Source organism: Erythranthe guttata, chromosome 2, assembly GCF_056151865.1.
Source record: "Erythranthe guttata isolate IM_541 chromosome 2, IM_541, whole genome shotgun sequence".
Taxonomy (NCBI): domain Eukaryota; kingdom Viridiplantae; phylum Streptophyta; class Magnoliopsida; order Lamiales; family Phrymaceae; genus Erythranthe; species Erythranthe guttata.
The window spans coordinates 15,117,471-15,126,811 of NC_142534.1; the positions used below are offsets into that span (position 1 = coordinate 15,117,471).

At 34.0% G+C, this 9,341-nt stretch overlaps 2 protein-coding genes across 3 annotated transcripts; both read right to left on the minus strand.

Moving 5' to 3' along the window:
- Nucleotides 1-649: 649 nt before the first annotated feature.
- On the minus strand, nucleotides 650-3,750 carry LOC148772438 (uncharacterized). Of its 2 annotated transcripts, none has more exons than XM_088812590.1 (10): nucleotides 3,429-3,750; nucleotides 3,182-3,301; nucleotides 2,867-3,111; nucleotides 2,584-2,787; nucleotides 2,269-2,361; nucleotides 2,089-2,190; nucleotides 1,608-1,979; nucleotides 1,286-1,519; nucleotides 1,064-1,106; nucleotides 650-974 (listed from the first exon to the last, which is right to left on the minus strand). In XM_088812590.1, exons 1-9 carry the CDS (start codon nucleotides 3,694-3,696, stop codon nucleotides 1,080-1,082), a joined length of 1,665 nt encoding a protein of 554 aa, XP_088668716.1. In that variant the 5' UTR covers nucleotides 3,697-3,750; the 3' UTR covers nucleotides 650-974; nucleotides 1,064-1,079. The 2 variants fall into 2 exon arrangements, with proteins under 2 accessions (XP_088668716.1, XP_088668718.1); XM_088812592.1 differs by having other exon boundaries at nucleotides 2,867-3,108; nucleotides 3,429-3,749.
- A 1,353-nt stretch (nucleotides 3,751-5,103) lies between these two features.
- LOC105953559 (uncharacterized) lies at nucleotides 5,104-6,659 on the minus strand. Its single transcript, XM_012977236.2, has one exon. The coding sequence runs from the start codon at nucleotides 6,602-6,604 to the stop codon at nucleotides 5,186-5,188; it is 1,419 nt and encodes a 472-aa protein (XP_012832690.2). The 5' UTR covers nucleotides 6,605-6,659; the 3' UTR covers nucleotides 5,104-5,185.
- Nucleotides 6,660-9,341: the final 2,682 nt, after the last annotated feature.

A 9,341-nucleotide genomic window follows, 5' to 3' on the forward strand; every position in this document is an offset into this window, starting at 1 on the left:
AGTGTCGCATGTTTGAGTGTCCTATTAAGTTTTGGGACACTTAAAGTGCCTCTAAATGATATTTTATCGAGACACTTTGATATGTCATATAAGTTGAAATATAGGATTCATTCAAGTGTCTCTATATGAGTCTTATCGAGACACTTAAATATGTCATAATAGCATGCCAATAGGATACATATAAGTGTCTCATGATAAATTTATTGGGACACTTATTTATGCCTTCAAACATATTCGAGACATTTATATGTGCCCTTTAAAAATGAATGAGTCGTATGAAAAGATTATATTAGGACATTTATAAGTATCGTAAATATAATTGGAGACAAAACTAAGTGTCTCATAAGATATTATATTAGGACACACGTAAGTATCCTTTTATATTTTGAAGACAAATGTAAGTGCCCCATAAATATTGTATTAGGACATTTATATATATCATTATGTTTCGGGACAAATATTAATGTCACCTAATTATTATTTTGGGATATTTATAAGTATTGGTAAATAGTTTGAGGCAATTCTAAATGTCCCATTCAAACATTATTATCTTTTTTGGGACATTTTTATTTATCTAAAAGCCTACCATACATAATTAAAAGAACCTTAATAATTAAAATTAGTAAACTTGAACAAAAGTGCAAAATAATTACTGTAATCAAATATAACTTAATCCATCATCAAATGCATTTGTTACTTGAACAATCCAAGCAAATATCATTCAACAAAGTCAAATCTCATTTATGAATTGAAAAATAGTATGAAATAAATAATCTGCTATCCTGCAACTAGCAAACACAATGGAAATTTATCTCTGTCTCTTATGCTAAACTATAAACTAATAAATAATAAAATTCTAAGATTGATGATAGAGTAGTTGTTTGTTTTTTACTCATACACTGCATAATTGATGGTTCAGGACTGCATTTTCTCTAAGTATGCCATCTCTTCTCGATGCATCTCTCTTGATATATCTGTAAATTTTGAATTAGAATTGTTAGAATATGAATATTGTACTTCAAAATTCTACAACAAAATAGAGTAACGTTGTAAAAAACTAAACCTGTTATGCTAAAGCATTAAAATTCATTTTCATCCAAAGCAACCTATAAAACAGAAAATACATATTAACATTTCATTTTAGGTAAATCAAAGCGATAAAGTATTCAAAAATGTAAATTCTAAGTTACCAACTATTCTATAACGCTTAAAGAAAACTTCAATCCTTCAATACGATATTTGACTAAATTCAATTATTCACATAATCAAATTTATTACTACATACCAAGGATAACGGCCAAGCAACAGGTGCTCCAATAGAATCTCCGATGGTCTGTATGTGATCATAAGGTTTAAGCAAGCGCACATCTTTCTTAATATCAGACTGAATGGTTATTTCACACCATTCAGATCCCAATTCCTCACCGTTTACTCTAATAGAACCAATATTACAAACATATCCACTTGCAACAATCTCATTGATATTTCCCAAACTTTTTAGAACAACGGCAGAATTAACCTGCAATTTAAGCGTGCTTATAGTTTTTGTAATGAAATATTCATAACAATTTTCATTTAAAGGAGTTAACAAGCTTCAAGTAAATTACCCGAATCTGTCTCGGTTGAGAAATTGATGTAGACGAGCGTTGGTTGCTTTGAGAGGTAACGGGAACATTTTGTGCACTAGGTTGTACTCGTCCATGAACTGTTGCTGCTAGATTATCCACCTTCTCATTCAGTGCATCATATTGGTCTTTTGTTTTCAAATACTTGTCTTTATACTCCATCGCCAATCTATAACTTGCGTCACGACTTGGAATCGTGCCGTAGATATCAGCTGGTTTCACTCCCATACCATACATACGCACATATCCATGCTTATCCGTACCCAATACTTTTGCAAATGCATCATCAGGAGTAGGAGTAGGATCATCATCTGAATTCTGAGTTTCGTCTTCTTCGATTTCTTGCAATTGTTCCTGTAATAATTTAATATAATATTTAATCAACAATAAAGCTTGAGATTACATTGTAAAATAAACAAGGACATAAAATTTATAGTGAAATCTAACATAAATTTAAACTTACAATGGTTTCTAGCAACTTTGAACTTCTAGATGAACCATCTTCCTTGTAATAGCATTCTTTGAATAACTCGGCTCTTGTAGGATACCTACCAAGATTCTTCTTCTGCATAAAAATGAGGTCATATTACAAGTTCCAACGGAATAAATCAGTTAATAATAATTAATCCAAAAGAGAGGTTACCATTATTTCTTTGACTCGAGCGAAACTTTTTTTCCCCATACGGTGAAACAATTTCAATTCACCACGAGTGTCTCGATTCTTTTCACTTGTTTTCTAAAAGAATGAAAATTAGAAAACACATTAATAACCATAATTTTCATAACTTGTCAATATTACAATGTCGTGGAGTATTTTGAAGAATAAAGTCTAAATATTTAAGAATGAGACAGTTTGAGCACTAAAATATACACTTTTTTTTATTGTTAGTAGACGAAGTACTAATTGGTTACTTTGCTGCAAAGTTAAGTTGGTGTGTAATAAAAAAACATTTCATACCTTAAATTTGTCGGACTTCCAATGCTCAACAAGCATACGGTACTGCTCTTCATCCACCCTCGTAGGTACATTTACCAACTGCTGCTCAATAGGTATATCAGGTTCAAAATTCAAACTCTTCAAATAATTCTTCCAATTCCGCCACTTCTTGTTAATTGATTTCCATATGTAAGGCTCTTGTCCTGGCGGTAACTCAAATTTGGTCTATACAAACCAGATAATATCAACAACTAACTCCACACATTTGGATATTAAAAATAAATATATAACTAGAGTCACTAACCTTGACTGTATTAATCATTTCATCCTTATACGTTTGTGGCATTAACCTCCAATCTTTGTACTGTAACGGGCAATATCTTCCGTTTCTTGCAATTGTTCCTAAGAAATGAGATAATGTGCTTGTCTTTTGTTCATCGTTTGGTTGCCCGAGGTCATTGAATGAAATAGCCATAGGCTCTTCAACCGGTTGCCCCCAGACTTTAGGCATACAAGTAGGCCCTCTTACTCTTTTTTTTTTAGCCGCTGCTATAATTAAATACATGTATTTAATCCACTCTTCTGATATGAAAATTATATTCAAGAAAAAAAAAATTACCTAGCTCAGTAGCATCATCTTGAGATTCAGTCGCACTTCGTGTAGTTCTACCATGTTCACTCTCACCAATTTGCTCCCTAGTAGCATCTTGTGGATTTAAAGCCACTATATTCTGATTTCCTGTACATATTTTGAGTTAATATTGTTTACATTCACTTAAATATTGTATGATCTAAAAGTAAAAATATTGAAATCACAAACTACAAAATATAAATTTCATTAACTAAAATAAATAAGTAAATACAACCTGACTGATTTTTACTTCCACCTGGTCTAGGTGAGCGAAATCCAAACATTTGACTAGATTGGACACCTAAATCAGATCTGATGCGCTTGCTTCTACCTCCACGTGGTCCAAATGAGGCAAATTCAGGTAATTCATTGAGTTGATCGCTTAAATCATGTCGAGTGCCCTTGCTTTTAGGTCCACGTGAGCGAAATTCAGGTAATTGGTTGGATTGGTCACCTGAATCATGTCTGATGCGGTTGCTTTTGGGTCTAGTAGCAGGAGTCATGACCTGTAGAAAAAAAAATTAAGTTATCAAGTTAAAAAAAAAACACACTGATAAAAGATGTGCATAATATTTAAAAATCAAGAAAAATATTCATAAAAATAAATATAAACAACTATAGAGAAGAAAAAAATAAACCTAAATATTATCTTAATCCAATAAATTTCAAGTACTGTTTACTTAATTAAAAAAGAAAAAAAAAACATTTATTGGCTTTAAACTATCGTCCCTTCTACTTCTTCTCTAACCCAATTGGGTTCTTCATTGACGAGGTCTAATAAGATATCACTACTACTACTTTGATGTAATATTACTCCATCCAAATTCAAAATTGGATCCATGTCAAATGAATCTCTTGCTTTAGCAGTGACAACAATGTACCATCCCTTTTCCAGTGGATCTTCTACATAAAATACTTGATGTGCTTGAGAAGCTAAAATAAATGGCTCATCATGTTGTCTCGAATTAGAAAAATTGACTAAGGTAAAGCCATTGTCATCATGCTTTTGTGCCCTTCCAGGTGAAACCCAGTTGCACTCAAACATTACAATTTTGCTTCCCCCAAAATATTCTAATTCAATGATATCTTGTAGAACCCCATAGTAAGTAACATCACCAACAATGGGATTTTGATCTTTCCTGCTAGTGAAACTACTAGTTTGTGCATTGACGACCAATCCACTATTTTGTGTTCTTCTCCGGTTTTCAAACTTTTTCACATTAAATCGATAACCATTGACAATAAAGCCTCTATATCTCTTGCCAACTTCATTTGGGCCCCGAGCTAGAGCCCTAAGTTCATCTGGCAACTGATTTCCCTCAAGATGCATTCTCTCAACCTGTTAAGTACAATAAAGCGAGAATATCGATTATTACTAAACAAACATAAAAATAAATCATAGGTATCTATTGAGAAGATTTTATGTTATACTTACATGTTTCATAAACCAATTGGAAAATGTTCGACTGTGAATTCGTTCAATATCTCTTTTGCTAAGACGAGGATTTTGATCTTTGACAATGGTCTTGTGTTGTCTATATGTGAATTGTATTCAAATAAGCACAATTTCATAATAAATAATTAACTAATTGAACATCACTTATTCTTACTCGATAAATGATTCAATTGCATCACAATTGAACAACACATACTGGTGTGCCTTGGAACGTGTTTCAGTTTCCAGAACAACACACTCTTGCCTCCCAATATGGCGCCCAGGATTAGAGAAAATCTGGAAGGTTGATGCAATATGACTACTGTTATCGTCATTTCTTTTAACCCTATTGAATTTGGTCTCCACATCTTCTAAGTATCTTGAACAGAAGGTCAAACTCTCTTCCATCAAGTATGCTTCTGCAATAGAACCCTCGGGACGACTTCGATTCCGCACATATGATTTCAATGTTGATAGATATCTAGTTGATTTTTTTTGAAAGTTATCAAAAAATTCTATAGAATTTAAATAAAATATAATGATACTAAAAATATTATTTACCTTTCAATAGGATACATCCAACGATATTGAACTGGTCCCGAAATTCGAGCCTCATATGCTAGATGAATAGGTAGATGGATCATGATATCGAAGAATGATGGAGGAAAAATTTTCTCCAAATCACATAGAGTTTTAGCAACCTCTTTTTCCAAACGAATTAATTCTCGAGCATTGAGAACTTTAGAACAAAGTTCTCTAAAAAAAGTGCACAAACTAATCAAAGATGCTCTCACATGCTTTGGTAGTACTTTACGCAAAGCAATTGGAAGTAGTTGTTGCATTAAAATATGATTATCATGACTTTTTAGACCTGATATTTTAGGTGGTTTAATCTGCACGCGCCTTGATATATTTGATGCATAACCATCAGGTACTTTCACGGTCTTTAAAACTTCAAGAAATATTTCTCTCTCTTTTTTACTCATTGAAAACGAGGCTGCCGGCAAGTACCTTTTTCCTGAATCAAGCTGCATAGGATGCAGACCGGGCCTTATGCCCATATCTTGCAAATCAAGGCGAGAATTTTCATGGTCTTTTGTTTTCCCATCCAAATTTAATAAAGTCCCGAGCACACTGTCACATACATTCTTCTCTATATGCATCACGTCTAAATTATGACGCAACAAATTGTCTTTCCAGTACGGCAAATCAAAAAAAATGCTTCTCTTTTTCCAATTGTGAGGTAACACAGGATTATCATTTACTTTTTTTCCAAATTTCATATTGAACCCATTTAATTCCTCCAAAATCATATTTCCAGTTAATGGTACGGGAGCTCGCCGATATTCTTCTTTCCCGTCAAAAGATTTACTATCTTTTCTATAAGCATGATATTCACTTAGAAATCTCCGATGACCCATGTAACACTCTTTACGGCTATTGTACAAATATTGAAAGCAGGTATCTTTGTGGCATGATGGGCAGGCTAACTGGCCTTTCGTGCTCCAACCAGACAAATTTGCATATGCTGGAAAATCGTTTATAGTCCATAACAAAGCTGCACGCATACAAAAGTTTTGTTTATTTGATGCGTCATATGTTTCGACTCCATTCCACAATTCTTTTAGTTCCTCTATTAGTGGTTGCATGTAGACATCAATATTGTTGCCGGGAGCTGATGGACCAGGAATGAGTAGGGTCAAAAAGAAGTAAGGTTCTTTCATACACATCCATGGAGGTAAGTTGTACGGGGTTAATATAACTGGCCATGTGCTATGAGTAACACTCATGGTCCGAAATGGACTAAATCCATCAGCCGCTAGACCAAGTCTTACATTTCTTGAGTCTTTTGAAAAGTCACGATGTCGACGATCAAAATCATGCCAAAGCGGGGAATCACTAGGATGTCTCATGCAACCATCCTTAGTGCGAAGCTCTTGGTGCCATCTCATAAATGACGATGTTTTAGATGACATAAAGAGTCTTTGAAGACGAGTCTTCAATGGAAAATATCTCAATACTTTTGCTGGAATTTTTTTGAATTTACTTGAGGAATCTCCTTCATCAACATTCGTTTGAGCTTTGATCGTATCGAGATGTTTTACAAACATGACAAGCTATATCATTTTCATGCTCTTTCCAATACAACATGCAATCATTAGGACAAGCATGTATTTTAATACAAGTAAGTCCTAATTTTCCTATTATCTTTTGAACTTCATAATAAGAACTGGGCAGTGACTTAGTTGCTTCAGGAAAGGCCTCTTTCAACAACTCAAGAAGCATTGTAAATGATTTATTAGACCATTTACCAGTACACTTCAGGTGAAAGAGTCGTATGAGAAATGTAAGTTTAGAAAATTGTTTACATCCTGGATACAATTCTTTTTGAGCATCATCTAACAACTCAAAAAAAACCTTAGCTTGCCCGTTGGGTTCTTCTTCCATGTTTGAGTTTGTATCATTAACACCAAACGCATCATGTACTAACCCAGTCATATCCCCTAACATATTGAATTCGTTAAAATTTTGGGAATCCACATGATCAGTCAATGTGTCTTCGCCATGTGCGACCCAATTTGTGTAACCTTTCATAAAGCCATCAACTAACAAATGTTCTTCGGCAATGTCTCTAATTACCCATTTCCCATTCCTACACCGTTTGCACGGACAAATAATTTTTCCACTAAGACTTACTTTAGCAAAAGCCATATCAAGAAATTGATTCAATCCATTTTCATATTCTTTTGTTGATCTTGGTTTACTCATCCAACCCTTATCCATTATGAATCTACTAAAATCAAATAAGATATGTTAGATCAGATAATAAGCAAATACACCATCGTCAAATATAATAACAAAGTAATAACAATAAATTTTATGTCTCTAGTTCTGTATTAAAACTTAAGTCTATAATTAAATATAAAAAGAACTACGTTGGATGAGCAAATTAATTAAATAAAAAAGAACTCATTATTTACCTCGACAGTGGAATTCAAGAATTTCGAACAATCCCAAATCCAATTCCACCCGAACAATCCCAAATCCAATTCCACCCGAACAATCCCAAATCCAATTCCACCTTTAGTATTCCTGAACCCAACATGATAAATACATATTAAATAACTCGAACAAACAAATATATATATATATATATACTAGTCTGAAACTAAGTTTAAAACTATTCAGGAAAAAAATAGGAACCGTTCAGGCATACTTAAAAAAAAAGAACCAAGTAAAAAATAGTGTTTTTCCTCTATATTTTATCCAGTTACACCCAAGTAAAATTGACACAAGATGGTGCAGTGTTAGAATTTTATTACAATATACAACATATTTTATATAAGAAAAAACAACTGCACCACAAACACACTTTTCTAAATTCAGCCACAAAGGTAAGACAAAACATGAGCACATGTATGATGTTAATTAGTACACAAGATTCTTTTAAGAAAATAAAAATAAAAAATTAGGGAAAAAAGCAAACCCCCCATTCGATTCAATTCACAAAAAGAGTACAATCATAGATTCAATTTCACACTCTCTAATTCGCAAAACACACAACCCATTGACAAACAAAATCTTTAGTACATAGACTCAGCTTATACAAAAATTAGGGATTAGGGATTAGGGATTAGGGATAATGGAAAGAGAGAACCAAAAGGGGGAAAAAATAATTGAAAAAAAATTGTACCTTGAAGAACGCCGGCGCAGAATTACGGAGAAGTAGAATTGAATAGGTATATTCAAATAGAAGATTGTTGGAAGAAAAAAAAAGATACAGAAGAAACTAAAGAGTCAGGAAATAAGAAGAGGGAAACGAAAAAAAATTGTGCGGTAAAATTCCACAAAGTAAAGTCTTAGTCTTTTTTTATTGTTTCCAAATAATAAAGTTATTAATTAAATTAAAATGTCCTAATAAGTATTATTAACGGAATATAATATTAATTTCCTACTTTACCAAAAAGAAAAATCTCAGCCTTTTTAATATTTTCAAATATATAAATTATTGATTAATTAAAAATGTCCTAATAAATATTATTAACGGGATACTATATAACTAGTGCCCTAACAACTTAATTTTGGGACATTTATAAAAAACTGCCCTAAGAAAAGTGTCCTAATAGATGTTTTTTGTTGTAGTGCCAGCGCTAGAGCTCGAAAAAACTCGTCATCTCTTAACCCTTGTGAGAGAGCCGCCATGAGCACCTCGTCACTGGTAGTCGGGACTTCTAGGGTGGCTGAGGTAAACCGTTTGATGTAACTCCTGAGGCTTTCCTTCTCCTTCTGGCGAATGCTGAACAATGACAGCGAGGTCTTTTTGCACTTCTTTGAACTAGCGAATTGATTCATGAAGGCCTTAGCAAACTGTCCAAAAGAATGTATACTCCCTGGCAACAACAAACCGAACCAGGCCTGGGCTGGCCCAGCTAAAGTGGTGACGAAGGCGCGACACTTCACCCCCTCCGTGAGCTGGTGGAGCGAAGCTGTGTTGTTGAACCGACTCAAGTGCTCGGCTGGATCTGACGTGCCGTTATACTCGAACAGGATTGGTCGGTAGTTAGCCGGTATGGGGTCGTCATGGAGATGCTTGGCGAAAGGGCCAGATCCCGCGAGATCTCGCGTTGGCCCACTTCGCAGGGCCTTCAGCTCATCTATATCGCGCCTTAAGCTGTCGACTTCCGTTCTAACGCCATGACTGTTGCCTCCTCG

Coding starts and splice junctions, on each gene's coding strand:
- LOC105953559 (XM_012977236.2), bottom strand. CDS start 6,604: ATGTCATCTAAAACATCGTCATTTATGAGATGGCACCAAGAGCTTCGC.
- LOC148772438 (XM_088812590.1), bottom strand. CDS start 3,696: ATGACTCCTGCTACTAGACCCAAAAGCAACCGCATCAGACATGATTCA. Junction 2,362..2,583: donor GGAAGTCCGACAAATTTAAG/GTATGAAATGTT, acceptor TCATTCTTTTAG/AAAACAAGTGAAAAGAATCG. Junction 1,107..1,285: donor TTGCTTGGCCGTTATCCTTG/GTATGTAGTAAT, acceptor TCTGTTTTATAG/GTTGCTTTGGATGAAAATGA.